The 27,809-nt window shown below is 41.2% G+C and overlaps 3 protein-coding genes across 13 annotated transcripts in view; 1 reads left to right on the top strand and 2 right to left on the bottom strand.

The window, feature by feature from the left end:
• Positions 1-13,770, top strand: part of FRYL (FRY like transcription coactivator) — a 260,551-nt gene extending 246,781 nt beyond the window's left edge. For 5 of the 11 annotated variants that reach the window (XM_069594061.1, XM_069594058.1, XM_069594056.1 and 2 more), the window contains 8 exons: positions 89-296; positions 2,009-2,158; positions 2,888-2,986; positions 6,059-6,127; positions 8,804-8,821; positions 9,623-9,733; positions 10,735-10,925; positions 11,244-13,770. In XM_069594061.1, the coding sequence (XP_069450162.1) occupies positions 89-296; positions 2,009-2,158; positions 2,888-2,986; positions 6,059-6,127; positions 8,804-8,821; positions 9,623-9,733; positions 10,735-10,925; positions 11,244-11,502 (1,105 nt within the window). In that variant the 3' untranslated portion in view covers positions 11,503-13,770. The remainder of the gene's footprint in view (positions 1-88; positions 297-2,008; positions 2,159-2,887; positions 2,987-6,058; positions 6,128-8,803; positions 8,822-9,622; positions 9,734-10,734; positions 10,926-11,243) is intronic. The other 6 variants (XM_069594063.1, XM_069594060.1, XM_069594059.1 and 3 more) reach the window with 4 other exon arrangements.
• A 2,728-nt stretch (positions 13,771-16,498) lies between these two features.
• Positions 16,499-20,314, bottom strand: ZAR1 (zygote arrest 1). The gene is made up of 4 exons (XM_069594067.1): positions 19,484-20,314; positions 17,926-18,018; positions 17,768-17,842; positions 16,499-16,642 (listed from the first exon to the last, which is right to left on the bottom strand). The coding sequence occupies exons 1-4, from the start codon at positions 20,312-20,314 to the stop codon at positions 16,499-16,501; spliced, it is 1,143 nt and encodes a 380-aa protein (XP_069450168.1).
• Positions 20,315-21,374: 1,060 nt separating this feature from the next.
• SLC10A4 (solute carrier family 10 member 4) lies at positions 21,375-27,366 on the bottom strand. Its single transcript, XM_069594066.2, has 3 exons — positions 26,379-27,366; positions 25,444-25,654; positions 21,375-22,250 (listed from the first exon to the last, which is right to left on the bottom strand). The coding sequence occupies exons 1-3, from the start codon at positions 27,026-27,028 to the stop codon at positions 21,741-21,743; spliced, it is 1,371 nt and encodes a 456-aa protein (XP_069450167.1). The 5' UTR covers positions 27,029-27,366; the 3' UTR covers positions 21,375-21,740.
• Between the last annotated feature and the right edge of the window lie 443 nt (positions 27,367-27,809).

The following is a 27,809-nucleotide window of genomic DNA, read 5'->3' as shown; positions in this document are numbered from 1 at the left end:
GAAATAATGTTAGATGACTTAAAGTATTTTAAATAATTGAGTGTATTCTTTTAAGATAATATGATGATGACTATGTATGTGTTAACAGTCAAGACGAAGAAGAACAAGATGGTTTTCCAGAAGTGCAGACATCACCTCTGCCATCACCGTTTCTCTCTGCCATCATAGCCGCTTTCCAGCCAGTAGCATATGATGACGAGGAGGAAGCCTGGCGCTGCCACGTCAATCAGATGCTGTCTGACACCGACGGGTCCTGTGCAGTGTTTACTTTTCACGTGTTTTCTAGGCTGTTTCAGGTCAGTAAGGTTGGAGACTTCTGAATTCATGTTACGGTTATCTGATAAAGTTATGGGGTTTTATCTAAAATCAGTATCTCAAATTTTAATATTCTCACTAGTTTCCTTTAAAGTTTTTTTATTTTCCTTAGATAGTGATAATTTAAATTTACATTTTGACATTGTAGCACTGCTATGACATTATACAGTGACTAGTACAGACACTTCCCCTAAGGTAATTAGAGTAAAACTTCCAAATAACATTTTATCAAATTCTGGAATATGCTAGACACCTTCAGGGACACCAAAGAAATATAAAGGAGGGTTCCTGCCTTTAAGGAGCTTTCAGTCACTATCATAAGACAATCTGTCATAAAGTTTTCAATTCATTGGCACTTTCATTACTGTGTGGGGACCTTAAAATTTTTAACCAAAGCTGCTTCCATCCCTGAAAGTAATATGAGCTAACATGTAAGGCACTAGGCTAAATGTTTTACAGTAAGTAATTCTTAAAACAGACCTATGTAATGTATTTTTGGCATCCTGTAGCTAGGGAAACCAAGGCTGACATTTAAGTCATTATTTTCCCAACTACCTGCCACCTTTCCACCCCACCTAAGCAAATTTTGCCCATCTTAGAAGACCCAGCTCGGTACATAATCTCACTGAAGTTTTCCCAGCCTTCCGTCTTTCTCTCCTGAAAGTTCTTCAGTGCTTATTAACTGGAGCACTTATTTACTTAATGTAGTTTTGCATTGCTACTTGGTTTTCTATTTATATTCTTTTCTTTCCAGAGATACAAATTTCTCCATGCGTGAGACTGTGGCTTATACTTTGTTTTAAGTTAACCATAATGACACCTAATGGTGCTACACATATTCATGTAGGTACACATCCAAGTATTTGTATAGTAATTACATTGTTGGTATAGCATCTGATTCATTCCGTGTTCACTATGGTTTAGGCCCTGATGGTTTTATGTGAATGAATATTCTTGAGTTTTGAGAAGATATTGCCCTTGGTGCATTTTGATGACTTCAGTTCAGGTCAGCAGGAGAGTAAACTCTCCAAGTAGATAGTTTATCTCCTTAGATATGTTTATCCAAGGAGAGTAAACTACTTTTACTGAAAGTTTCATTTGGTAGAATTTAACTTGGGAATACCTAATTCCTCATGCACGTGAGGGCTTTATTTCCAGCAATATCTAGCATGTACTCCTTCTCTCTTTCCTAATGAAAAAAGTCTTGGGAATGGGGAGACGAATAGCATGTATCATTAGTTTCTTTTTTCAGGAATACTATACAATAAATCTTTGATCGTTTTTAGAAATTATCATGTTTCCTAAGTTAGTTAATTCGCTCAGTCGTGTCCGACCCTTTGCGACTCCATGGACTGTAGCCCACCAGGCTCCTCCGTCCATGGGATTCTCCAGGCAAGAATACTGGAGTGGGTTGCCATTTCCTTCTTCAGGGGATCTTCCCGACCCAGGGATCGAACCCAGGTCTCCCGCATTAGTGGCAGACACTTTAACCTCTTAGCCACCAGGGAAGAGCCATGTTTCCTAAAGAAGTGCCTAAAAATAGGATTTATAGATTGATTTTTAGGGTTCTGTATATATCACTACAATCATAGTTTTAAAATAGAAGTTTGCTCTAATTATAAATTATGCTTTTGTACTTAAAGATTAAGAAAGGCTTTCATATGAAATACATTTTCTTATGTTTTCTCCACAGTCAATTCAAAGAAAGTTTGGGGACATAACTAATGAGGCAGTCAGCTTTCTTGGTGAGAGTCTGCAGCGCATTGGTGCCAAATTTAAAAGCTCATTGGAAGTGATGATGATGTGTTCAGAATGCCCAACAGTCTTTGTGGATGCTGAAACAGTAAGTTTTTACATGAGGCTTACTTTATCATAAAAAGTAAATTGGAATGGCACCACTCAGTAATGGTCTTTTTTAGAGGTAATTCAGAATTTTAAAGTTTAAAGGTTCGTATTTTCAACTTGATTATAAATATCTAGCAAAATATAGTTCCCATGTACTAGATGCAGTGACTTGTGACTGTTTCTGATTCTGACCTCTTCCTGCCCTCACCTTTCATAGAGTCCTGGATGGGAAGGCTAAGGAATCATGCTTAGAGATGCGTACTTTTCCCTGGTTCCTGAATCAAAGCTCATAGGAGAGGGCTAGACACATTTTCACCACCCCCATCCCCCCCGCCCCACCACCACCATGAAGAACCCAGAACTCCCTGGTCTTCTCCACTTGTCTGCAAGCACATTTGTAGATTATGTATTAAGACAGTTAAAGAATTACAGTTTAAAAAGCTTCAAGTGTATTACTGTTAAGGTATACACTGGTGGGACATGCCACTTTTGCCTGAGCCAGGTTTTGAAAGCATTAGAAGGCATGCTTATCCTTTCTGACATTCCTGAAACCACACCGCACTCCTCTGTTTCAGTGAAAGGTCAGTCCTTAGTACAGGACAGTGGACAGTAGGGGACGCTGGCTTAACTTGGCTTGAAAATTCACTAACCCATAACCCCAAAGTTTTTGGTCTCAGGATTGTGATCCGAAATGGTGATCTGGATCAATGTGTTTCTGATTTGACAGCTGATGTCCTGTGATTTGCTAGAAACACTAAAGTTCAGTGTTTTGGAGCTACAAGAACACCTGGATACTTACAATGCCAAAAAAGAAGCAGCTGAGCAGGTCAGTCCCTTTCTACAATGTGAAAAAAAAAAAAGTAGTTACTTGTGACACTAGAGAAGCTAACCTGGCAGAATAGCCGAGAGGGAAACAGGACCTCTTACTACTTGCCTCAGGGTTATGCTGAGAATGGTGGGGAACTTGGAGCTGCCTGTCCAGTTAATTCCTATCTTCAGCTTTTAGAAACTGGCCTTCTAAGGGTCTTAGAACACAATGGAAAATTCGCTTTATAAAAAGCTTCTGTCTGGAGACTGAATAGCTGCTGTCAACATTGCAAGTAGGAATATAAAAGCAGTATCTCCCTGAGCAATGCATATGATATTGTGGTCCAGAAAGCCTGCCACTTGTGACGAACTGGTGATCTTTTTCCTGTGATGTGTATGTGTACATGGGCAAGCAAAGGGAGAAATGAGCATGTAGTAGACTATAGATACTGCCTGCAAACGTTATCTCTAACTCCAGACTGGCCCTGCAAAACACAGCCAGCAGTTCTGTTCACTGGGGGCAAATCCAGTGTGCTGTTTTCAACTGGCAGGAGCAGAAAAACTTAAAGCATCATAAGCAATCATGTCACTATTTTTTATCCTATCCCTTCCTTTGCTTCCTTTCTTCTTTTCTATCAAACAACTATTTTTCATTATTCAGTTTTTGCCCATCTAATAGTTTTTTGGCTGGATGGCATCACCGACTTGATGGACGTGAGTTTGAGTGAACTCCGGGAGTTGGTGATGGACAGGGAGGCCTGGCGTGCTGCGATTCATAGGGTCACAAAGAGTTGGACACGACTGAGCGACTGAACTGAATAGTTTTTTAGTTGTATCAATACATTCTTGTACATTCCTTGAGGCTTCTAAGAATCACAAGTGAAAGCCTGGGGTATTCATCAGGACCCCTCTCTGGGCTGGAAGCGAACAGTTTTTGTCTCCCCGGCACCATAAGACCAAAAAGCCGCTGTTTACCTTTTCGGCCTCCCAGATGCCACTGCTGGCTTTCTTAGCCTCTCCTGCACATGATAAGCACAGGAACGAATGCGCCAAGGGGAGAGTGCACACGGACTGCTGGGCGGCCTCCTCTGCAGCTCCCTCTTCTCCAGGGTCTTGATCCTTAGGACCTCACTACCTGTGACAGCCCTGCTTTCCCAGCCCAGTGAAACTGTAGGCCACTACTTCAGCTTCTGAGCCCATGGACAGGAATGAGCAAATCCCCGAGAGTAACGCTGGAATCAAAGTAGGGCTCTCTTGATACTTTTATTTAACTCCCTAAATATGACAGTTTGATATTTACTATTATTATCAGTTCTTTTGACTTCCTAGTTCTTTTTCAACTAGTTCTTACTCAACTTCCACAGTCATCCTTTGAGGACAGGCCTTATATAAGCTATTCCATCACACCCAGATGCCAAACCTCTCCAGTTAATTTTTAACATTTGAGCCCTGAGTTTAAAAAAAAAAAAAAAAATCCATCATGATAGGAAGGCCGATTAACCTGTGAACTGGAGGTTGTTCAGTACACAGACTGTCTATTGTGTTTTGAATACACTGACCGGGAAGGTGTAGACCGGTACTTTTCAGGCCAGTGTGCAGCCACAGCACAATAGGCTTGGGGCTTGTCTTGTAACAGAATACAAACCAGAATTATGTTGAATAGTGCCCCCCCCATGCCATATCATAGGCATACAGTGTAAAAAAATATATTTAGTAATAATAAGCAATTTAAAATTTTTTTCATCAGCATACTGGACACATTGGGCTAGACTTGTGATGATGATGATGAACCAAATAGGGACTCTTAACATTTTGTGTGAGCAGACATTCATGTACAAATTACATGACAGATGTCAGCTGATGAGAGAGAAATCTGCTGACTGGCTTTTGACAGTGGCTGCCAGCAGCTATATCTCGCTACGGAAGCTTAACATGTTTTTCTTCTGACTTGCTGTCAAGCACAGAGCCTAAGGGCCCAGCCAGGCTGAGGGGCTGGGATAAAAGGGACAGAAGGTCAAAGAGACTGTTTAGAAACAACCAAGACACCTAATTTTCATTCTCTGCATGTAGACCGTTAAGCTACAACTGAGAATTTCAAATGTCTAATAATGAAATATTTTCAAAGAATAAACAATGTAGCTCGTGGTTTTTCTCAAAGTCCTAATGAAAAATGTCCTAGTTTCATATATATAATTTCAAATATAATTCATATTATATATTTGATAATATTATATATTATATTGTAATTTTATCATGTTTAGTCTGTCACATAAGAAAGAGCCAGAAAGGCAAAAGAATTGATTATTAATATCAAACTGTTAAAACCTAAGTGCTTAGCTTGAAGGCTCTTAGCTTTCACTTCAGCTTAGATATTCTGAGTCCAGTGTTTTTCCCCACTAAACCACAGTACTGTTATTTTCTTTTTATGTGGCTAAGGAAAAGTTACCTTAAATAAATATCCATCTTTAGGACTAGCCCCTGGATAAGGAAAATCACATTTGGCTTCTGCAGCCAGTATCTCTTTGGAGATAACATATTTATTCATACATTGCTGTCCAAAAAGGAAGGAAAAACAAGATTTTAAATGGATTTTAGTTTTCTGCTTCACTAATTAAAAGTGACACACATCTTCTGAGAATTACACTTCTGATAAATAAACAGACCTGGTTAATTCTAAGTTGCCTTTATTAAACTGACAAGAGGGGAAGCCCACTTTTCATTTCTCCATCTTACATTAGACACAGGTCAAGTATAGGCTGTGAAGATTTCCAGTAAAATCTACAAAAATGAGTCTTCTTTACTGAAATGGAGCACCACAAGTCCCTAGAATAGAAGACAGCTGATTGTGTTTCCATTAATAAACTGTCCCCAGTGTGTACACGTTGCCACGTAGACAGCATCCTCTGCTTGGGTTTGTTGCATACAAATGATTCATTCTGCTCAAGTGGAGATCAAAGTCTGTGTCTACAACCAATCCTAGAAATGCAAGTGCACTTATTTTTGTTCTGTATGTACAGGCTGTTACAGTACCAGTTTCATTGTGTACTATGCAATTACTGTATTAAAATTTTACTGTTACTTATTTCTTCAGTGGTTAGACAATTGTAAGAGGACATTTGGTGCCAAAGAAGACATGTATAGGATAAACACAGATGCACAAGTAAGTTTCTTATTCTTAGTTTTGCTATATTTCCTATCAGGTAAATAATGTATATGCGCAAATGTCCTTATTTGCTCTTCCTAAAAATAAAGAATATTCGTAACATTTTTCATTTTTGTTATCAGAACAGTCTTTGTAAATGTTAGGTTCAGTGGAATGTTGGCTTAGTAATGAAAAACTCACTTTAATAAAAATGAACAACCAGCTTGTGATTGAAACTTAATAACATTCCATAGATAAGCTCGATGAATATCTGGATAGTCCAGGTTGACTTTTAGTTGAGTCTGCCTCTTTAAAAATTTTTTCATTCTGCATTAGTATTCTACAGATCAATTGGCCAAGAAAGCAAACTGGAGTAATACATTCATGTTAGTCCTTCCAAAGATGAAATTCTGGTTGGATAAGTTATGGTTTTTGCTAGTAAAATTCAGTGAAAAAAACAGTAATATAGAGAAGAGTGCACATATATAACACATATATTAAATGAGGATAAAATTAAGACCTACCAATTATTTTAATAGAAGTATAACTTTATAAGGGGAACATGCATTAATCAATTAATAGCCTCTGCATTTGACATCAGAATTCTAATCTTTTACCATGTCAGACTGTCATAAAAGTTACTGTAGTACTGTAATAAAAATTTGAAGTTTTACAAAACTGAAATGTTGAGAAAATAGCAGTATACGCTCACTAAATGTTAACTGTTTGCCAGGCATTGTGCTGAGCATTTCATATTCATTATCTCTACCCATACAATTTCATCTAGTAGATGCTATAATTATCCCCATTATGAGATAAGGATAAATAATAAGCAATCAATAAATATTTTTAAACAAATAAGGAGAAAATATATATGCAAATTAAAATAGAGGCTCAAAGAAGCTAATTTATCTAAAATCAGTAAGTAAATAGGATTAAGATTCAAACCTAGAAAGGCTGACTCCGAATCCTGGTCTGTCATAAAGAAACTATTATGTCATCTGTGTGAAAAAAGAAACAGGGCAAGATAAGGGATTAATCTCAGACTAGAATTTGATCCTTTGGTTCTGTCTTTGCCACTATGGCTTAAACAAGGAACAGACTGCTTTTCTCATATATAAATTAGATGGTTAGACTAAGTATTTCTTGTATCCCTTCTACCTGATGACAAGGAGTTCCATCTCAGAAGTCTATGTCAATTAAAATAGCTTGAGGTTCTCTACTGAGTAAAAAGTGAAAACTCTTTACATTTAAGCCTTCCATTTATATCTTAGCTCTCCTTTCACATTCAGCTCCCTGAAAGGAGAGGTCTCTCTTTATGCAACATTATGTACTGTCTGTTCCTATATACCAGTATAGCCATTTGCCTAATAAGCATTCAATAAATATTAAAGATAAATGAAAGAATTGTGTATATGCAAATTTCAACATACTAAAAAGCAATATTTTTAAAGGTACAATGTTAACATTTTGTGTGATCTAGTAGTTCAAAACTAAGAAATTAATTATGTTTGTTATTTCCTATAATTGTGATCATTATAAACTTTATCAGTGATATCTTTTCCATTATATCCTAAAGTGGATGCTATGGATATATGTGTGTGGAGTCAGTTTTATGTTAATAGAAATAAAAATATACTTAAAACTCATAGTTTCCATGCAAAACTATATGAAGTAAAACCTCAGAAATTTAGATATGCTAATGTTTGACATTGGATTGTGCTCAACTAACATTCACAGAATGACCATCCACGTAATTTATGGTAAGTAGTTCAGAGCTAAAGTTCACCTATGCTTAGCAAATCCCTTCTAAATTGATAGCAATAAATGTTATATAAACAGTGCTTCAGAGGAAACTATTTAGAAAAGCAGATTTCAAAAGGGACTTCTGAATATTTCAAAAGCAATATTTACATATGATGATTGCTGTTTTAATTAGAAGTAATTCTTCTCCTTTAATGAGACCAGGTCTAAGTTGCTGTAGATATTTTCATGTAATAATTTTTAAATATTCCATAAGCTGGATGTTTGATTCAAACCTACTTGGGTTAAATTTCTGAGGTTTAGTAAACTTCATTTGAAATGCAATTTAAAACACACAACTGCTCTCAATATTTTACCTTCTGATTCAGTGCTAATGATGATAACTTAATCATTTAAGTAGACAGCAAAGGGTAACAAAGCCAGAACCAGCGGAGCCGTGTCAGAGGTAATATTCTCATGGGCAGATACTTATTATATAAAATTATATGCCAGTTCTCTTCTGAGAAGTAGGAGTAACTCATTTCTTATTGTAATTGGAAGTTTTCCACTTTCCTAACAGAAATTTGTTACATTTAGCTTTTTAAAAAAAGGCTATAAAAACCCAGATAGATGACCACTTTCAGTAGCCAACTTCCCAACATCCCACTAGTTTGATTTTATGCTTTGTAGCTTTTGCACAAGAAATAAACTTTAGCCTAAATGTAATTTAGCTGTTATTTGGCAAAGAGTGAAAAACACCCTGGATTGTTACAGAAATGTCTAAAAAACTTTATTCTGGAAATGGCATCATAAATTTTTCTTTGGGGTGTAATTAAATGTTCTTCAGTTTGCCTGGGACATCTGTGACCCTAGTTAAAATGATTTCTTACACTAATTCTTGGTCTTTTTCTTCCTTTGTATTTTTTGTGACCCGATCACCTTCTTGCTTAGCAAATGGAAATTCTAGCAGTAAGTGACCTGTCTTAATTTATAGACTACTTATCCATGTCAGACAAACTGGTTTCATTTGCCATTTGTGACCTAGCAATGTTTTATCATGGACTGCGTTAAGAGTAGTGTGTGCTTTAGTTCTGCATAGCCCTAATCCATGAAATGTTTTCGTCCTACAAAGATAATGAGGTTTTATAATTAATATGTACAACCAGCAGTTGCCTTTTTACACATCTCTAATGAATCTCCTTTTAAATTTCTTAATTTTAATAATCCAAGTGCATTTTTTAATTTGTCTTGTTTCAGTGAGATTATAAAATTGTTTTTCTTTTTTTAGAAAAAGGAATTAATTTAAAAAGCAAACTATTCTTGCTTTTTAGATGAGAGGTTATCCAGTTTTTGCTTTATCAAGCACTTATTGATAAATGCAATGAGATGTATATCTCAATGTAGCAAGAGTATATGAATTTGTAAATTATTTTCATTATGAAGTTAAAGTTTTAAGTTCTAGTGAATCCATTTTAAAGCATTCTATTTATTGCCTGCTAAAAATTCTATTTGTCTAATGTGAAAATGTATCACACTAAAAATGAACTATGTAACCAATAATCTTAAAATTTTTATTTTAATCCCAGTCTTCAGAGCATCTTTCATCTGTGTTTCATCAACTTCATACCATATTAACTTGCTTACTGCAGAAAGATAAATCTCAGAACAATTTAAAATAATTATTTACTTTTAAATTTTAATTGGAACTTTGTTGTCTCATCAAATATGGAAAATAACACCTAAATTTAACGTGGTGTTATTTATTTCTAGGAACTGGAGCTCTGTCGAAGGTTATACAAATTGCATTTTCAACTGCTGCTTCTGTTTCAAGCCTACTGTAAACTTATCAACCAAGTCAACACAATAAAAAATGAAGCAGAGGTAAATATTCAGTTGTAGTAGGCATTAGTAACTGATCGTACAAAATTAAAATACATTCATGCTTATTTCCTTGTAGGAGTGCTAAGGTCGAAAGTCACTTATGGAGAGTGGCTAGTGGGTCTTTTTTCCCCCCATAGTTAAGTATTATCAGTTTTTGAAATGATGTGCTATTTTAGGACCAGTTAGTAAATCTAAAAGCAGATATCCAATGATCTTAAAAGGTTTGAGACGTTAAAGTTTGCAATAGCAGCAATAGATCATCTGTAATCAAAAATCAAGTGAAGCACGTCAATACAATAAAGACAAAATTGTATTATGAAACCCCCTAACATCTTGTCCATGTAGTATTTCTATAGTTCTAGTAACTCACACAAAAATAAACACATCAAGAACACTGCAGGTATTAGAAATCATAGCATGAACAGATTCACTTTAGAATCTTTCCCTCTTGCCAACCACTGGTACCAGAACTATCACCAAGGAAAACACTGCATTTTCTAAATTTACTTAAAAAAAAAAAAACATACATACCGACTTATATAAAATACCTTGGAGAAATAGCCCTTTAAAATATAAAGACATCTCATTACTGTCAATTTTTTTTCATGATCCTCCCAGAATTCCAGGCCTTATGTTACGAAACAATAATATAAATGTATTTTTACTATCCAAGATGAAGTATGTATAACATGTTATCACATGTTAAAATATAGACCAATATAAACAACCTATTGTTTTACTTATTACAAGGTATTGATAACATTTATTACATTTAACCTGTTGTTTTATCAAGAGTATCTAAAGACTACTGTTTGGCAGCTGAAATTATTCCAGCTGAATAGAGAACTTGAAATATTAACTGTCCTAAGTTTAACAACTGAAAATAATCTTGAAGAGAAAATATTACCATCATCAGATGTAATTTCACAGCTAAGTAAGTACTCAGTATTGTTACTGAATGTACAAATTTGATCCCTTTAAGGTATATTTATTTCTTTTAGGTCTTCAACATGTCAGAGGAACTTGCCCAGTTGGAAAGTATCCTCAAAGAAGCTGAGTCTGCCTCAGAAAACGAAGAAATTGACATTTCCAAAGCTGCACAAACTACTATAGAAACTGCCATTCATTCTTTAATTGAAACTTTGAAAAATAAGGAATTTATATCAGCTGTAGCACAAGTCAAAGCTTTCAGGTAAAATGTGAAGGGATTTATAGGAGATGCCTTTATACCTAACTGGAAATTTATGATGGAGTTTGGGTTTTCAACTTGATGTCTCAATCTTTGTGAAAGGAAAACATGACCTTATTTTGTACACTTACCAATGCAATGACACCAATTCTAGACTTTGTTCATTCTCAGTGCTACTTTCAGTAATATTTGTTAAAATGTTAAAACAGATCCTCAGTGATTCATAAGGAAATTACTTTTTTTGTAAGTATTAACTTAAAAGTACTTAATCTGGAATGATTGCTGTGACTCTCAGGACTTACAAATACTGTGTGCTTTCAGATCTCTCTGGCCCAATGACATCTTTGGCAGCTGTGAAGACGCCCCTGTCCAGACGCTATTACACATCTATTTCCACCACCAGACGCTGGGCCAGACGGGAAGCTTTGCAGTCATAGGCTCTGACCTGGACATGTCAGAAGCCAACTACAAACTGATGGAACTTAACCTAGAAATAAGAGAGTCTCTACGCACGGTGCAATCATACCAACTCCTCGCACAGGCCAAACCAATTGGAAATTTGGTGAGCACTGGATTTTGAGAAACTTCAGGCATTCAGGAAAAGACTGAACTGAAGATGATTAAGAATATTAACAAGCACCTTTTATGGACCCTTGCAGTTCACTGACGACTTTTTCTGGCAGCATCCACAACCCCAGTGTAACTAATGTCAAACTTTCTCAAGGTAAAAAAGAATGTCAGAGCCACATCTGAAGGGGAAAAAACTAATCATCTTAACAGCTGCCAATACCTCCCACAATAAGCGTATAAAGAAAGAATTTTTTAAATGACTTTACCTACGTGAAAAGAAAAGGGCTAAAAGTGATGCATACAAATACAATACTTTCTGGAGAAAGAAAAGAACTCTAAGAATGTCTGCAATAATGGCCTCTAATACTGAGACATTGGAAAGCAGGTAAAATGAGGCTGAAATCGAGGCTGGTTCATTTTAGCTGAAGACCTGCAGAGCTGCTTGGGTTTCTAGCAGTCACAAGCATAATCGACAACTGATGCTTAGTCATCTACATGAAGAACATTCATTCGGATAGATAGACACAGAAAGACTTATTTGCAAAAACCATTGATTTTTTTTTTTCCCAATATGTGGGATAAGGGCGTGGGTGTTTTGTTCTTTTGGTCTGTATAAGGAATTGTGTGTGTGTGTGTGTGTGTGTGAGCTGAGATGTGTGCATATGTGATAGTCATATTTTCAAGGTATGGGTGTTTGGTGATAACGTCTCAGAGCATGCCTAAAAGAGCACTGCAAGATTATTTTTGAAAAAATTTATTTTATTAGATCTAACTCTTCATAGTGTGTAAATGTTAGGACATTTTAATAATATTTTAAAACTGGGCTTTCCCAGTATTTCGAAAAGAAATAATATATCTGTTAACGTTATTGGAATGCTGCTCAGTTCTCTGATCAGTGCTTATGTTACAATTGTTGATAACTAACCAAAGTAGATGCCTGCGGAGACTTTAAAATGTACAATAAAGATGTATGCTGCCCGTCAGCGCTTCTCATTAGAAAAGTTAACTTATTTTACTCCATAATTATTATAGAAACTGTATAGATTAAAACTGGTATTTTCTTGTACATTTGTGCAATGCACTGTTATACAAGAAGAGGTGTACAAAGCTAAAGAAACTGTGGTCATTGATGGTAGAATATGTGACTTGCGGGCACTGAAAGTCTGCAGAATTCAAGAAGAGAGATGCACACACATTTGTGTATGTTTATGCAGGACGTACATGTTTCACCCTTAAGGAACCCGGGGCTACGGGGGAAGATGAAAGGAAGCCTGAAGACTGACTTAACCAAAACATGCAATACCCTTATTCACTGTCCAAGTTTGCAGCATAACATGGACTGGATTTCTCTGTCCTTTTTTTAAAATAGCATTTTGTAAAAGAAATGAATGTAGTCCCACAAATTCCTCTGATTTGAAAGGAACACCTTGTATTTTTTATATGCATCTCTTATCCACTGTGACTTTTCTTTTAAACTGGGCTCTGGGATTCCAGAGTTTAGAATGTAGAAATGAAATGCTTAGCTTTGCCTTTTCTTGGCGGTGCGGACCCTGCCAGAAATGTAATTATGCTCAAGTGCATTAACTGAGGGCACCGCGCACGCCATTGGACTGCTGACTAGAGTTATGTTACCTATAAAATTCTGTAACTGGTCACAGCACATTCATAATCACTGTATTTTTTGACCCTGATAAAAACAATTATTTTGATGGTGTTCTGGTACTGTAAATGGTGTCCTTTAAATTATTTAATGACTTCTGGGTGTGGGGCAGGAAGAGAGCAGTGGTGTCTGGAGACACACCACACTTTACATCCTATCTCACCATCCCCTATTTTTCTCACCCTCCTTATATCCTTTTTGTTAAAAAGCATTGTAGCTGTTGGTCTGTGTTGTATTTTAAGAAAGGATGAATGATTATAGTGTGCCTCATTAAGGAACTTTTCAAATGTTGCCTTGACTATTTCTAAAAAAAAAAAAAAATTGTCCTTCAAAAGGGGAGAACACATTTAGTTCAACTGACTAATTACCCAAACCTTCCATACATTTGAAATTTCCTTTTCCTATTCATATGTAACTAAGTCTATTAATAATGTAATAAAGATGAGTACACCTACAGAAAGCAAGATGCAGATATAAAATCATTAGGATTTCCCTCTGCAAATCAGATTTTCTTAAAACCTATACTTGGATGCTCCTTGTCCTCTGGATCCAAAGTGTACATTCATTAACAAAATGTATCAAATGCTTAATTTATTAAACACCTTAGTTTCAATCAGAGCCCAGTTTTTGTTCATTTACAACTTTTCTTTTGCCTGCTAAATTTATCATTTTTAAATAGTAAGTCTGTACAATAACATGAGATACTGTGGTTTCTCCAAAGGTTTACATGATTTAGAACATATTTTTACTTTTAGTAATGTAAGATGGGGAGGGTGTGATGCCCCCCGCCCCCACAAGAGTCCATCCTAAATTCAGAAAACAGTTACACAGTCTCGGGACACTCACCAAAGCCAGAGCGAGCATCCCTCCTTTTGGTCTCCAAGAACTGCTTATCCACCAGCATAATCTATACGAGAGAGAGGAATCGACGTCAATATAGTTGTACTTTATGGCATTTTTAAATTTTCAAAATTTCAAAACTGTCACTTTAGCAAATGTAAGAAATATGAACAAAACTAGAATCACTTCCCTTGATACCCAGAGAGAATAGCATTCTGGGGTATTTCTTTCTAGCCTCTCAGTCTCTCACTCAGAAAAATCATATAAATCTCTAATTATACATACAGTTTGATAGTGCTTCATTGCCAGAATGTTCTGACCATAACTCTCATCACGAGTTCTCATACCACTTTGTTCAGTTTCTGAATAGCCACTAAGTAAAACATACTCTGATCCTGGCTTTGCTCAACTGTAAAATAGGGTTAACTGCGCTGTTGGGAAAATTAATGGCAATGTTAAGCCTAAAGAATGATTAATAGCCATGTTAATAACCACTGAGTTTGTCCTAGGGCTCGTTGTAGGGCTCATTTCTATTGTTCCTCATTTGTTCATCAGATGCTCAGAGTAAATATGTACCTCTTGCATGACATGTAAGATTGGTTTCCTGTCCCTGTACCTACCAGTGACCTCATGATGAGTTAACATCATTAACACAAAACTCATCACCTTCACCCACACCCTATGGTCCTCGTCCTGCATTTCTCTTTGGCCCCACCGCCATTTGATCTTTGCAAGACTCCTTATGGGTTTACAAGCACACATGGTATTGCCAGAGTTTTTTTTTTTAAAGGTGAATCTGTCACTAAGCTTTAAAGCCTCCACCACAGCTTTAAAGCCTTTCAGTGGATCCTCACTGATGACATGTGAGGACCGGTTGCCCCAGCCTGGGTACACCAGTGATGCCAGCCTTCACACCCACCCCTGTGTATTCTGCCACTGGGGCCTCCTGGCTTTCTCTACCACTGGGCCTTTGCACGTTAGCCTAGTCTAGAAAAGTTCTTTCCCTCTTCACCTAATTCAGCTCATCCAAACTTTAGCTCAGCTGTAGTATCATTTTTTTCAGGCAAGTCTTCTCTTCCCTCCCCAAGTCAGATCCCTTTTGTTTTCTACTAGGTGCTAAGTGGCTCTTACATAGAGCATAGCAGAAGTTTTGTGCAGAAATTAATGGGCATACACCCACCACACTGGAAGCGTTATCAGGGCAAAGGCCACAGCCATGTTTCTCCGTGGGAACTGCAGGGCTGACTCAGTTGTTTTCACACTTCAATTACATAAGCAACATCTGGGGTGCTTATTAAACACTTCACCTCCAGGTAGTGATTCAGTAGGAACAGAAGCCTAAGAATCTGCATTTTTACAAACACCAGGCCATGGGGTTAGAGGCCTTCCCCCCACTATAAAAGATTCTAGAGACTTCAATTTTAGTTTTACTCCCCGTATTTATCTACGTACAAACATCCAAGATGTTTAACAGACTTACTATATACATGGTCACTCTAAGGTAGTAAGGGTTAACTAAAGTGGGATGGTTAAAAATTTGGAAGGCATAATTAGCACCTGGTTCCAATTATGTTGTTTCTGTAACCAGGAAACCAATAGCTCTCAACTCTGATTTCATTAGAATCCCTCCTGTCATACCCCACCCCCACCAATGCTCCAGGGTCTCGGTGTTTTCTTGGTAATCTGGTAGAAAGCTATTAGGCACAGTCAGGATAGTGGTAAATGATGACGAACACTATTAGGCACAGTCAAGATAGTGTTAAATGATGCCGAACACTCCACCCACAGAACTGCAAGTCTACAATGACAAAGGCTAAAACTGCCTCTTAACTGCATCTTTAAATACATTTAGGAGACTTTAATGTTCCATTACCAGTTGAAGTTCATTTGAAGTTATTTAACATCTAAAAACTGCCCTCAGCTCCCCCCACCCATTTCAGTCCACATCTGTTCTGTATCTGTGATGCTGTCAGCAAGTCAGGTTCTCACAGCCTTTGTCCCTCAGCACCTACTACACTGAGAGAATCTGAAAGACGTCCACTCCCGGTTCTGACTCTGGGTCCACTCAAACATCAAGGCCTAGCTCTGCCTTTGCCTCCTGCAGAAGAATGCTCATTTTAATAGATGGCTTTTTTGTTCAATTAATTTCTTATAGGCATCAGACCTACAAGCAATAAAACATCCCATCAGTGAGTCCCTTCATACTGTCAAGTAGTGACTAGCCTAACTCAGACCCTGGCTGCTCCATAAGCAATGGACAAATACTAACGTAACAGGCACAGACTGTTAAGACAGGCTCTCCTACGCATTTTATGCAGTGTATCAACTGTTTTGCAATGCTTTTATTTGACAGTTTTGCCAAACAGCCTTTCATGAAGTATTTCGAGGGAGCAGCAGAAGAGGAGGAGGGACATGAGGGGAAAAAACTCAGCTCACTTGTCTGCGCCACCAGCACACATTCAGCGGGACCACGGTTTTGGGGGGGGGTGGGTTTCCCCCCATTCACTTAAATGATATATTTGAAACTGAAAGTGCTGTCACAGGATAGGCGTTTGCCTTTGCATCTCCCACACAAATCTTGACGGTGGGGCCTTTTGGGGTCCACATGGCGAAGTTTCACCGGGCAGGAGCATCTAGTCTGTTTACAATTCTGAAAAAAATCAAAGTGAGACATGCGTACAGGAGATAAACCCTTGGTGATATCCTGGAACTTCAAAGTTGTTTCTCTAGTCCATTCAAATACTAACTGAATGTACACTAAGCAAGGTTCTGTCTGCAAGGACAGGAATGGGAGGAACTGAGCGCTTCCGTCACGCACTCCTGCTCCCATTTTGCATAGGATTCGATTCTGAATTGTGAAGCTTCTTCTGAAGACGTTTAAGAGGAAATCTTTTCCTATCCTTGAAGCCAGGGTGGAGAGCCACCAGGTAGGAGAGGAGTCTGACAACAAAAGTGAAGGTGTGAGGCCAGGAGCTAGTAGCAGGCCTGTCACCCGTGGCTGACGTTGGCCCTCTCCCTGCTGCAAAGGACCTCAAGCTGAGGCAGAAGGCAGAACAGCTGCTGGGCCAAAAGCAGAGCTGTTAGTAAGTTCGATTTCCTTGTCAGATTCCTCTCTACTTTAGAACTTGCTCTACTCTGAGTCAAGGGCATTGATTAGTCTCAACTGGCAAGTCAAGGTCCACTAGCGGTGTGGTTTAACAGCCTAGTTCCTTCTTCCCTCTTTGATTATCACAGCCCGTTATCACAAGGCAGTGCTCAGTTAACAAGCAACCTGTTACCACTTAACCTGATAAAGCCATGCAACTTAGGTTTATTTAAAAACAAATTCCTTTCTGAACTAAGGCAAAGCAGAAAACTTTGAAAAACTCGCATTCTTACTAAATACTTATAACTTGGGTACATGCTTCATGAAATGTATTTGCATAAAATTGTCAGCCTGTACTACCTCATGTTAAAAGGTATTCTGTTCTTTAAATTTACTCTCTCCTGAACTGGACTGAGTGTCAGGTAAAGCAAACATTCTTCTACATTGCAAGTGAGACAACAGTCTCCAGAGATGTTCACACGACAAGAGCAGGTTTACAAGAGCAGGAGGAAACGAACATTGAGACCTGGCTTCCCAGTTGAGTATTATTTCTACAACTCCTTCCAGAAAGGAATCAAAACCTCAGGTCACTGGGAATCTAGGCTCTCTTAGGAAATATATTCAAGAAACTACTCCTAAACCTTCTCATCACTATCTAGTTCACGCATAAAATGCAAATGTTCAATTTACTTGGCAGGTGATATCCTCCACTCGGTAAGGGTTATAAGACTTCTGGCATGTTCGGCAAAACTGCTTGTAGTAAACCTGATCGGACAAAGGAAAAATTTAAAGTCCAAACCCTCCTGAACCTTTTGTCAGGATGACGCTGGTGACAGGGCATTGCTTACCTTGTTAGTGCCTTGTACACACCACACATAGGCACTTTCCCAGCGGATATTGCAGTCCTTGCAGTGATAGTAGCCATATTTCTGCTCTAAGAACTGAGCGAAAGAAGAGCAGAGTTTAACCAACTTGCCATCTGAATCAGCCTTCATCTCAAGCAGCCTGGAAAGGATCTGATACTTAAATCTGGCATTCTGCTTCATGGAGGAAAGTAGAATCAGGTTCAAGTTGGTCTCCACAAGGTAACAATTAGGAAAGCTAACAGCTTAATCAAGTATGGAATAGAAAAGCATGGGCCCACAGAAGTTTGTGTTCCACATTTACTTGATTCAAACAGCAGTTTACTAAACAGGTGTTTTCCTGCAGACAGGCAAGGGGAAAGCCAAACATACAGGGTTCCTGAATCTTGGGATTCTAGAGGGAGGGTTTTTCTTTCTGTAAAATTTAAGATCTGACCTTAGCACACACATATGAAGTAGTCAAAAGGAAGAAATAAGACTGCACCCTAAAATAATCTTGGGTGAACACCTTGAAAAAAAGCTCTTTACGTTGCTAATTAAGTTTCTACCAAATGGTGCTGAGAGTTGAAAATATGGATAAGCCATTAATTCATATACAATATGAACAAATGTAGTATTACCTTATTTTTTAAGTTATTCTCAGTAAGAAGTTACAAACAGGTTTTTCAAGTTAGGTCTTTAGGATTGAAAGGAACTTTGGAAGACTCAGCATTTTCAGAGGTGAGGAAGCTGAAGTCCAGGAAGGTTAAACGTTGAGTATCAACACAGTTTGGAGCGGTCATAACGTGTACAAATCTGTTTCACTCTATTTGCTTCCGGGACTCCCACTAGATAGCCCTGAGGGCCTGGAGGAGACATCAGAAGGACTCCTCCAGGCCTCTTACTACTTCTCATGTCTTTCTCCTCCGCTGGGTTACAACCCTTCAGTGCGTTCCAGCTCTTTAGCGTTCAGGCAACTACCACACGGCCCTCCATGCCTGCAGCTCTTGGGCAGCAATGCACGCTCGGCAGCGCGCACACTTCAGCAGGACCATCAGATTTCCGAATAGGGGTGCGTCTTAAATGCAAGGTAAAATCCTGACCAGCACCCCAGTAGTCAATGGTTACAGTTTCTAACACACTGAATTCAAAACTGAGAGTGGGATCCACGGAATCGACTCTCCTGGCCAATAAGTTCACCTTCTCATGTTCTGAGACCCATCCTGGATCATCCAAGTGTACATACAATGTATTTGCTGTATACAGCTCACTACACTCTGGCGGTCAGCAAATACTCTCGGGAATAAGAATGTTAAGAGCTTTTCTACAGCCACCCCTGTGCAGCTGGAGTTCTACGATAATAGCAACAAACACACCACACTCGATTTCATGCTGACGAGATAGACTTCAGCAGCCACCGAAAGGCACCGAAGCGTGCCGGCGCGTAAAGGGAACCCGCGCCTCCACATGTCGAGAGTAGCCGAGGGCGGGCACCTGGACGGGGATGGGAGCCCACACGACTTCGGGGATCCCCTGCCAGTTCCCAGGCCAACTCGGGTCTCACCTGGAAGCGCAGGCGCTCTTTGCCCGGCTGGGGGCTCCGGGGCGACGATCTCTCGCCAGCGGTGCCCGGGACCTTGGCGACGGGCGGGGGCTGCTCGCGGCTCGCGGGTACTGCGGCCTGGGCCTCGTCCTCCTCAGGCTGCAGCCGCTGGGACAACTTGCCCGCCGACCCGTCTCCCGCCTCGGGGCCTCGGGGCCTCGCAGGTGGCGGCTCTCGCTCAGCCTCCGGCTCCCCGGGCGTCTGCTGGCCCGCCGCGGCCTCAGCCCCCTCCAGGAGGGTGGCTAGGCAGCGGGAGGCCACGGGCGAGTACACGGCCAAGGTGCGCAGGAAACGCACGCGCCGCGGGGCGCGGCTCGGCGGGCTGTCCTGCTCCGGGCCCTTGGGGGCGCGCTGCGGGGAGGCCGGGCAGCTGCCGCCCGCGTCCTCGGGATCCGGACTCGGACCGAACTCGCGGGCCCTGCGCCCCAGCGTCCGCCGCCCCAGCGAGCACTGCACCGACACGTCGCGGCACGGGTTCACCTGCACCGCCGCATCCCGAGTGCTGACCCGGCGGGGGCCCACCTGCGACAGCAGGGCCATGAGCTGCGCGCGGTGGTAGCCGTGGACGTACTCGGCGGCCGCCAGCTGCCCGTGGCCCGGGAACGACGACGAGGCCGCGCCGTCGGAGGAGGAGGAAACGGGAGGGTAGCCCCCGCCCCGGGGTCGCCAGCCACCCTCGTCCGCCCCGCTTTTTCCCTTAGCGGCGGCGGCCGGGTAGAGGCACCGGTACGAGTAGAGGGCGCACGCCGGGTACAGGTAACCATCCAGGACGACGTCCCCCAGGGCAGCCATTAGCGTACCCCTGCCGCCAGCCCGCCGGCCCCGGCGCCCTAAATAGACGACCTCCCAGGGGCAGCCGGACGCGGGCCCCACCCCCGCGGCCAGCGCTGCGCTGGGGCAGCGCCCCACCCCCACCCACACCCCCGCACCCTTCCCGCCACCCGCTGGTGTCCTCGCTTCCTCGCCGAAGGGTTCCCTTCCCGACCTTGGTGTGGGAATATTCCACACCCGGAGGTCGGCACGAATATCCTAAAATGATCTGCAAAGAAAGCTTTCTTTGCGATGCAAAACTGATCTGGAAGTGAACTTGCCCCAGGTGAAGAGGATACCCGCAGAACCATCCCCCGGATTAACCGAGCCAGGTGGTCGCCATTCCTCGGTTATTGTCTGCGCCGCCTCCGAAGTTGAGGCTAGGCTGGGTGCCTCTGGCTAGTGAGCAAAAATACGAAGGTTTGGGGAGACTACTTGGGGTCTGATAACCTTCGATCTCAGGTTATATGTTATTTAATCATCTCAGAGTTGCTCTGAGAAATCTAGGCATTGAACCCTTTCGGTAAGTGCATAGGGAAAGCACTCTAGGGCATCGTATCTAGGCTAATTGTTTTCTCCCTTGGAGAACTTACTCCCTCCCCGCCTCCCCGCCTCCTCCGTCCCCCGCCCATCTCAAATGGTGACTCGGAGGTGCTGTTAAGTACCACCAGGGATTGCTCCTCTCTGGGGAGGATAGTCGTTCCACAGATTTTTTTGACCAAATAAACTTTGCAAAGGAAAACTGATTTAGACTGTGTTTACATAAACGCTGAAGATGGAACCAGTCCCCAGTTGAAAAGCAAATACCTTGTTCACTAGAAAGATGTTGGCTGTTCATTACAAATAGATATCAGATCAAGTAATCAAATACATTAATGTAATTTTTCCCTGATTTGAAACAGGTTGGACAATGAGATATTATATTTCATTGTTTAATTGACCTGTTTGGGGATTTGTCTGAATACAGGTCAAATTTTAACAGTGTCAAGTATTTATAAACTGAGCAAGCACACTTTAACAACAATTACATTCAACTCAATTATGCTTTACAAATATAGCATGTTTTTACTCATATAAGATAGTGCATCAAAATTCTACATTTCCAAGACCCTGTTTAACATATTTGAAACAGTCATAGAAATCGGTAATGGTGAAAACCAAAAAGCACACTTGTTCAGGCCATCAACCTAGCAGTCCCAGGTGCAAGTTACATTACAACACTGATTTGTAATTTATGTAAATGCTTGGTTGATATACCAATGCAACCTTATGGTGGGTAGATTAAAATTGTTACATGTATAATGATTTGAACCAGCTGTTGTTCTCTATGTAAACCATAGACACTACCACAGGCCATAAATATGAAGTAGTATTTCAGCAAGATAAACTCTCCTGTGTATCTCCATGTTTAGAGCGAAGTCTGAGTGGTTTCCATCATAATTAAATTATCTGCTTTCACTGTGCCATAGGACGTGTCTGCCATTTCCTCTTCTTTCAGTTTCTTATAAGAAATATCTGTATCTTCATCTTCTAGAGGATCTTGCTTGTGCAGTACTCCGCTTCCATACATTTTATATATTAAAACAAAAATCCCTGCTTCCGCAGACTGGAAAAGGGCATAAAGCAAGGGAAACATGTACATACTTCCTATGTTTTGTGGTGGAAATGCCAGTTTCAGGATGGCGGTACAGAGCTGCACATTTTGGCTCCCTGTTTCCAGGCTCACTGTCCTCTTGCAGTTGGGCGGAAGATGAAAGAGAGTAGCTAAGCCGTAGCCTGAGGCATAGCCTGCCAAAGGCATAAAAATCGCTACCACATAAACAGCTGCTGGAATACTGGCCAACAGTTCAGGTCCTAGCATAGTGCCGGTCAATATGAAAAGGACCACCAGCGTCATTAGCAGAGACCAGAGGGAAATCTAGTAAAAGAAAATAGAGAAGCCATCAAAAATAATTTTTGGAACTTCCCTGGCGGTCCAATGGTTAAGACTCTGCACTCCCAAAGCAGGGGGTGTGGGTTCAGTCCCTGGTGGGGAAACTAAGGTTGTGCAATGCCAGCAGGGTATGCCCTAAAGACAACAATGATAAGATAGCTGCAGAGGAATTCAAACAAGGGGACCCTGTACTCTTGGAAGAGGAGAGCCATCTAGTCTGATCTCCTACACAGAATGCAAAGTTTTTGACATTATTTTTGAGAATGGGTAGATCACCTCAGGAGGCATCCAGGCCATGTCAGATAGCTCTGTTTGGTGACCTGTTCTTAAGTCTAGTGACAATGTGCCTTCTATAACTGCTAGCCCCTGTCTTGGATAGGCACTCAGGAGCAACACAGACCAGACAGACTAATCCTAAAAACAGCCTATAAATGTTTAAAAAACAGTTATGAGGGGAAGGTTATTACTCTTCTCTGGGGGCAGATTGTCCCAGGTTTTCAGCCTCCATCCCATAACTGTTTTGGAGTCAAGATTTGTTTTGAGTGCTCAGTCCTGTCTGACTCTTTGCACCCCATGGATTGTAGCTCACTAGGCTCCTCTATCCGTGGGATTTTCCCAACAGGAATACTGTGTGTAGGTTGCCCTTTCCTCCTCCAAGGGATCCTCCGGACCCAGGGATCGAACCCGCATCTCTTGCATCTCCTGCATTGGCAGGCAGATTCTTTACCACTAGCACTACCTAGGAAGCCCAACCATTCTGAACATTTCTTTAATTTGTGAATGTGCCTCTTAAAAACAGAGTTAGAACTGAGCCCAATATAACAGGTATAGTCTGATGAATGGAGTAGACAGATGGATATTACTTCCCCTGAACAGGACTCCATGTTTTCCATAAGAAATTAGTTCTGGTTTTACACAGAAGATAAAAGACTATTAATTTATGCAACTGAGTGTCCAATATTTTTAACTTTCAAAATACTTTATATCTCAGAGAACTGTTAGTAATACCCAAGAATTACCAACTCAGATTACGTCTGAAAAAAGAAAAAACGTAAACATAAGATGTGAGGAATTCTTTGTAATTCTGCAACTCCCTTCTTTTTATCTGTTGATGAGAAACCTCCCACCTGTCTCTAATGATTCTTAGGAATTATTATATATAATAGAAAGATTTTAGATACAAAACAATTGACTATGAAACAGTATGTCATCTTGATGTCTGACTGATACATTTCACTCATGAAAGACAGGCTTGTAAATAGTAAGATGGAAACCTAGAAATTCTTCTTGTTCTTCAGACTGGCAGTTTGTTTGTTTTCAGTGGGGCAGAGGGTTGGGTGGGTGTTTGTGAGGAAGACAACAGTTCCAGAGCCATTTAAATGTTGCTTCTGGCTTCATAGATATATGTGGGAAGATAATCCTTTGGAGTCTGTGGGATTGGCATATACTCTTTAAAAAATCATTCAAAATTTATCTGGGCTGGTCAAAAATCTATCCTAAAAAGGGTACTGAAATAAGATTATAAGATACCCATGCTACAAATGAACCAATCAAAACTTGTCTTATATTAAGTTTCAAAGTGTGTCTACATCAAAAGCTTTGACATGAAATCTGATTCTTCATTGTGAAAATAGTGGCTCTGAATCATTCCCTTTGAACCATTTTAAATCATTTGACATTGAATACTCATTTTAAAGTGTTTGCAAAAGTATAAAAATATTATGAAGCAGATCTTATGAGTGTGCTAGTTAAGAAATAAGTCCATCTTTAAGTTACACAGTCTTATTGGATTGTCTGTTATTTAAATATATTTATCTATTTTTAGCATGGAAATAGGGTATTTGATTGACTTTCTCTTAGAATTTCTAAGGTTTTATAGTAAATGCATCACATTAATACTATTAGCTTAATGATCAAACTTAGTTCTTAATGCTCTCAAAATGATCTATAGTATAATATGTTTAACATTAAAATATTTATATTTACATGTACGTATATATTTATTGGGCTTCCCTGGTGGCTCAGACAGTAAAGAGTCCACCTGCAATTATTACATTCAAAGAATATATGTTTATTACAGAGCATATTTTTTTTACTCAAGGTTGAATATATGTATTGAAAAGAGCCCTCTATTTTTCATATTAAAGTTAGCCCCTCTGTATAATCAGATTATTTTAATAAATAAAATAAGTAAAACACAAAAGATTATGTCATCTTAAATCTACATAGTTTAAACATTAGGGTGAGACTTTTTCTCTTTGTTTTCTAAAGGAATTTGCATATACATTTTATAGTAATTAGTTATGTACTTTATTTAACTTCTTAAAATGAGAATCCTGTTCATGGTTTACTCTTATTTACTACTGTTTTTGAGTTTTCAAAGAAAGTTTAATTTACAAATATTTAAATCTTTTTCCTCCAATCAATTATTTCAAAATCTCTACTGCTACAAAAAGCATCACTTTTTAAAAATAAAGCAATATTGGAAATACAGCACAAAATAATAGAAATCTCATCCTTTCACTAGCTTTAGAAATCATATGATATATTACAATGGGGAAGGAAAAAGAAACACAAATTTAGTAATGGTAATATATTCTGCATTATTTACCCAGGACCTAATTTTATTTTGTGTATTCTATTATATTCCACAATGTAATTTTTGAATTACCTTTGGTCTTATTAGTGTAAAGTTACTTTTAGAAAACTAATAAAACATTTTAAAGGAATCTGCTAGAGTTTTTCAGAATTAGAGTTCCACTTTTAAAGAACAGAGTAATGCATTTCTAAAATACTGCACAAATCCAATTAAAATCATTTTATTTCACCTGCTTTGGTTTTTAGTAATGCATGACTTCTGAGTGAAAAACATGTTGCTGTTTAATTGCCCCATCATCTTTTTTCTTTATGATCTGTTTCCACCTATGGGTACTGATTGTTATCTTATGCTGTTTTTAATAAACCTTGGTATATTAATTAAAGCTGTTATTTTTGAAGTTCCAAAAGATGGGATGGAAGTTATCTTCCTGGCATAATTTTTTAAGTTTATCCATGCAAGGGCTGCCCAGTCCTTTTCTTCCTCATCCTTCTTTTCCAAACTTCTCACCATTTCGGCCATGGGTCAGAGACCAAGGGCCCTCTACGAACGTAAAGGAGGCAAAGGGAAGAGTGGCCTTACCTTCACAATGTAGTCAGCCACTCGGCTGTATCTGTAGCGAATGAAGACGCCTAAACCGATGGGGATGAGAGTGCTGCAGAGGGTCAGGATCACTGTCCCTATGGGTAGTAACTGCACCAGGGGAGTGTCGATCCAAGGCCGGCTGTAGATCCACAGGCACAGAGGCATCAAGACCAGGGCCAGGAGAGTGGAGGAGATGGTCATGATGATGCTGCAGGAAAGGGAATGGACAGAAGTTGGAACAGCTTTGAGCCTAAGAGCCTTGCTTGCACACTGGATAAAGGAGAAAGAGGGAGACTGCAAGCCCCCCAGTTTGAAGTCAGAGGTGAACCTGCTTCATCTCAGGGGGGCACCAAGAGAGCAGCATGTCTAAGCCCAGTTGAACTAGGAACTTCAGGTAAGAGATAGAATCTCAGGACTGTGGCTCTCTTTCTGCAGCCTACTGCACTGGTTACCCTCTGGATGATTTTGAGGGCAAGGAATATTTTTGTTATCTTTTCTAATCCTCCAAAGCACCCTGAAGGACATGGGAAAGCTGCCGGATACTACTTGTTGGACTGACCTCAATCACAACCTTATATATGAGATTACTTCCTTTATTGGAGCCAACAGCCCTATTTTGCTTTTACATTTCACGCGAGTCCTGGCTTCAGACTTCCCAGTCCCCTTTGTCTTCTGGGGCCCAGACCTGCACTGACAGTCAGGGAGGGTGGGGGAGAGAGCTGTGGATGAGACCCCCAGCCCTCAGAGAACCTCTGTTCCCATCTAGATCTTCTCCCCTCCAACCCTACCTCTTCTGCCTGTACATCACCCTCATCTCCAGTTTCTCTGCAGCTCTTCCGCACCTCATGCTAACCGCCTCTACTTCCTCCCTCCTTGGTCTTGAACCCGTGGCTGTAAACGCGGTTGACGCCGATTAGATAGCCGCTCCGTACCTGAGGTTCATGTCGCCGTCCACGAGCAGGGACATGAGGTTGGAGAGATTCCCCCCGGGACAGCAGCCACATAGGAGCACCGCCACGGCGGCCGAGCCGTCCAGGGAGAAGGCGAGCGCCAGCAAGAAGGCCAGCAGCGGCAGGAAGCCGAACTGGCAGAGCGCTGCCAGCAGCGCGCCCACCGGCCGGCGGACGTGAGCCCCGAAATGGTTCCCGTCCACCGTGCAGCCCAGGCCCAGCATGGTGATGCACAGGGCGGCGCCCACCAACACGTTCAGCCCGTGGTTCAGCGGCGTGTCCCAGAACGGGGGCTCGTGGGCCGCCTCGGGCCGAGCGAACAGGGTCGGGCTTGGGCCACCCGCCCCGCCCGCGAAGCTGCCGGCCGTCGGCGCCGGGGTCGGAGTGGGGCCGGGGCTGAAACTGACTCCGGGCCCGGGTGCCACACTGAGCACGGGGCCGGGGCCGGCGCTGGAGGCCGGTGTGAGGGGTGCGTCCGGGCCGGGACTCAGGCTGCTGGCGGTGGGCGACAAGGTGTAATTGTCCGGGAGCAGCGTGGACTGGCCGAAGAACAGGGTGGCGTTGTCGGTGCCGAAGAGCAGGGTGGAGTTGTCGGTGCCGAAGAGCAGGGTGGCGTTGCCAGTGCTGTCCATGGCTCTGTCGGGGGAGGCAGCGGGTCTGGCTCTTGCCTGCCCTGCGGACTTCTCTTCCCTCCCGCCGCGCGGGCCTCCCTGCTCCTTCGATCGCCACCGCCGTCCGTCTGTCTGTCCGCCCGTCCGCAGCTGCCAAACGGAACTCAATTGCAAGGCTCTGCTGCGCGCGGCTGACGTCTGGGGCGGCCGGTTGGTCCTCTGCTGTGGTAGGGCGGAGTGGGCGGCTGGGGGTGGCGGGGGTTGGGGGGAGGTTGGCCGGCACCCGCTGGCTGGCACTTAAGAAAGCGCAGCCCCCGAGGGTGAACCCAATCGCCGGGCCCCCCGCGCTCTCAGGCCCCGCCTTCGCCGGCCGAGTCCCTCCTTTTAATCACCAGTAAGTGGTTCTGTAAGAGTGTAGCCAGGGGCGGAACAAAGACCTGACAAAGGACAACAAGAAGAAAAAAACCGTGCCTGGCTGCTGATCAAGTTCTCTGATGGGCTCTGACTCTTTCATAATGAAATCTGGACATCCAGACACATGAGAGCGAGAGAAAGCTGGTCTATGCACGCACAGACATCATATAGACTATTCAAAGAGCCTGCAACACCGAGTGTTGCGAGGGATGCTTGACTTCATAGGAATGGCTCTCTGGTAGCAAGACACAATACTTGTGTTCTGACAACGTAGAAAGTAATAAAATATATTGGTGGGGTTTGAGTCAGGTCTTGTGCAAGTGCGTATGAATTATTTCATTTTATTTTCTCTCAGCAGAGCCTTGGGAGAGATCCTGTTAGCTCGATT

Source organism: Ovis canadensis, chromosome 6, assembly GCF_042477335.2.
Source record: "Ovis canadensis isolate MfBH-ARS-UI-01 breed Bighorn chromosome 6, ARS-UI_OviCan_v2, whole genome shotgun sequence".
Taxonomy (NCBI): Eukaryota; Metazoa; Chordata; class Mammalia; order Artiodactyla; family Bovidae; genus Ovis; species Ovis canadensis.
Note: the sequence above shows the minus strand (reverse complement) of the source record. Positions and strands in the feature narration are given on the sequence as shown.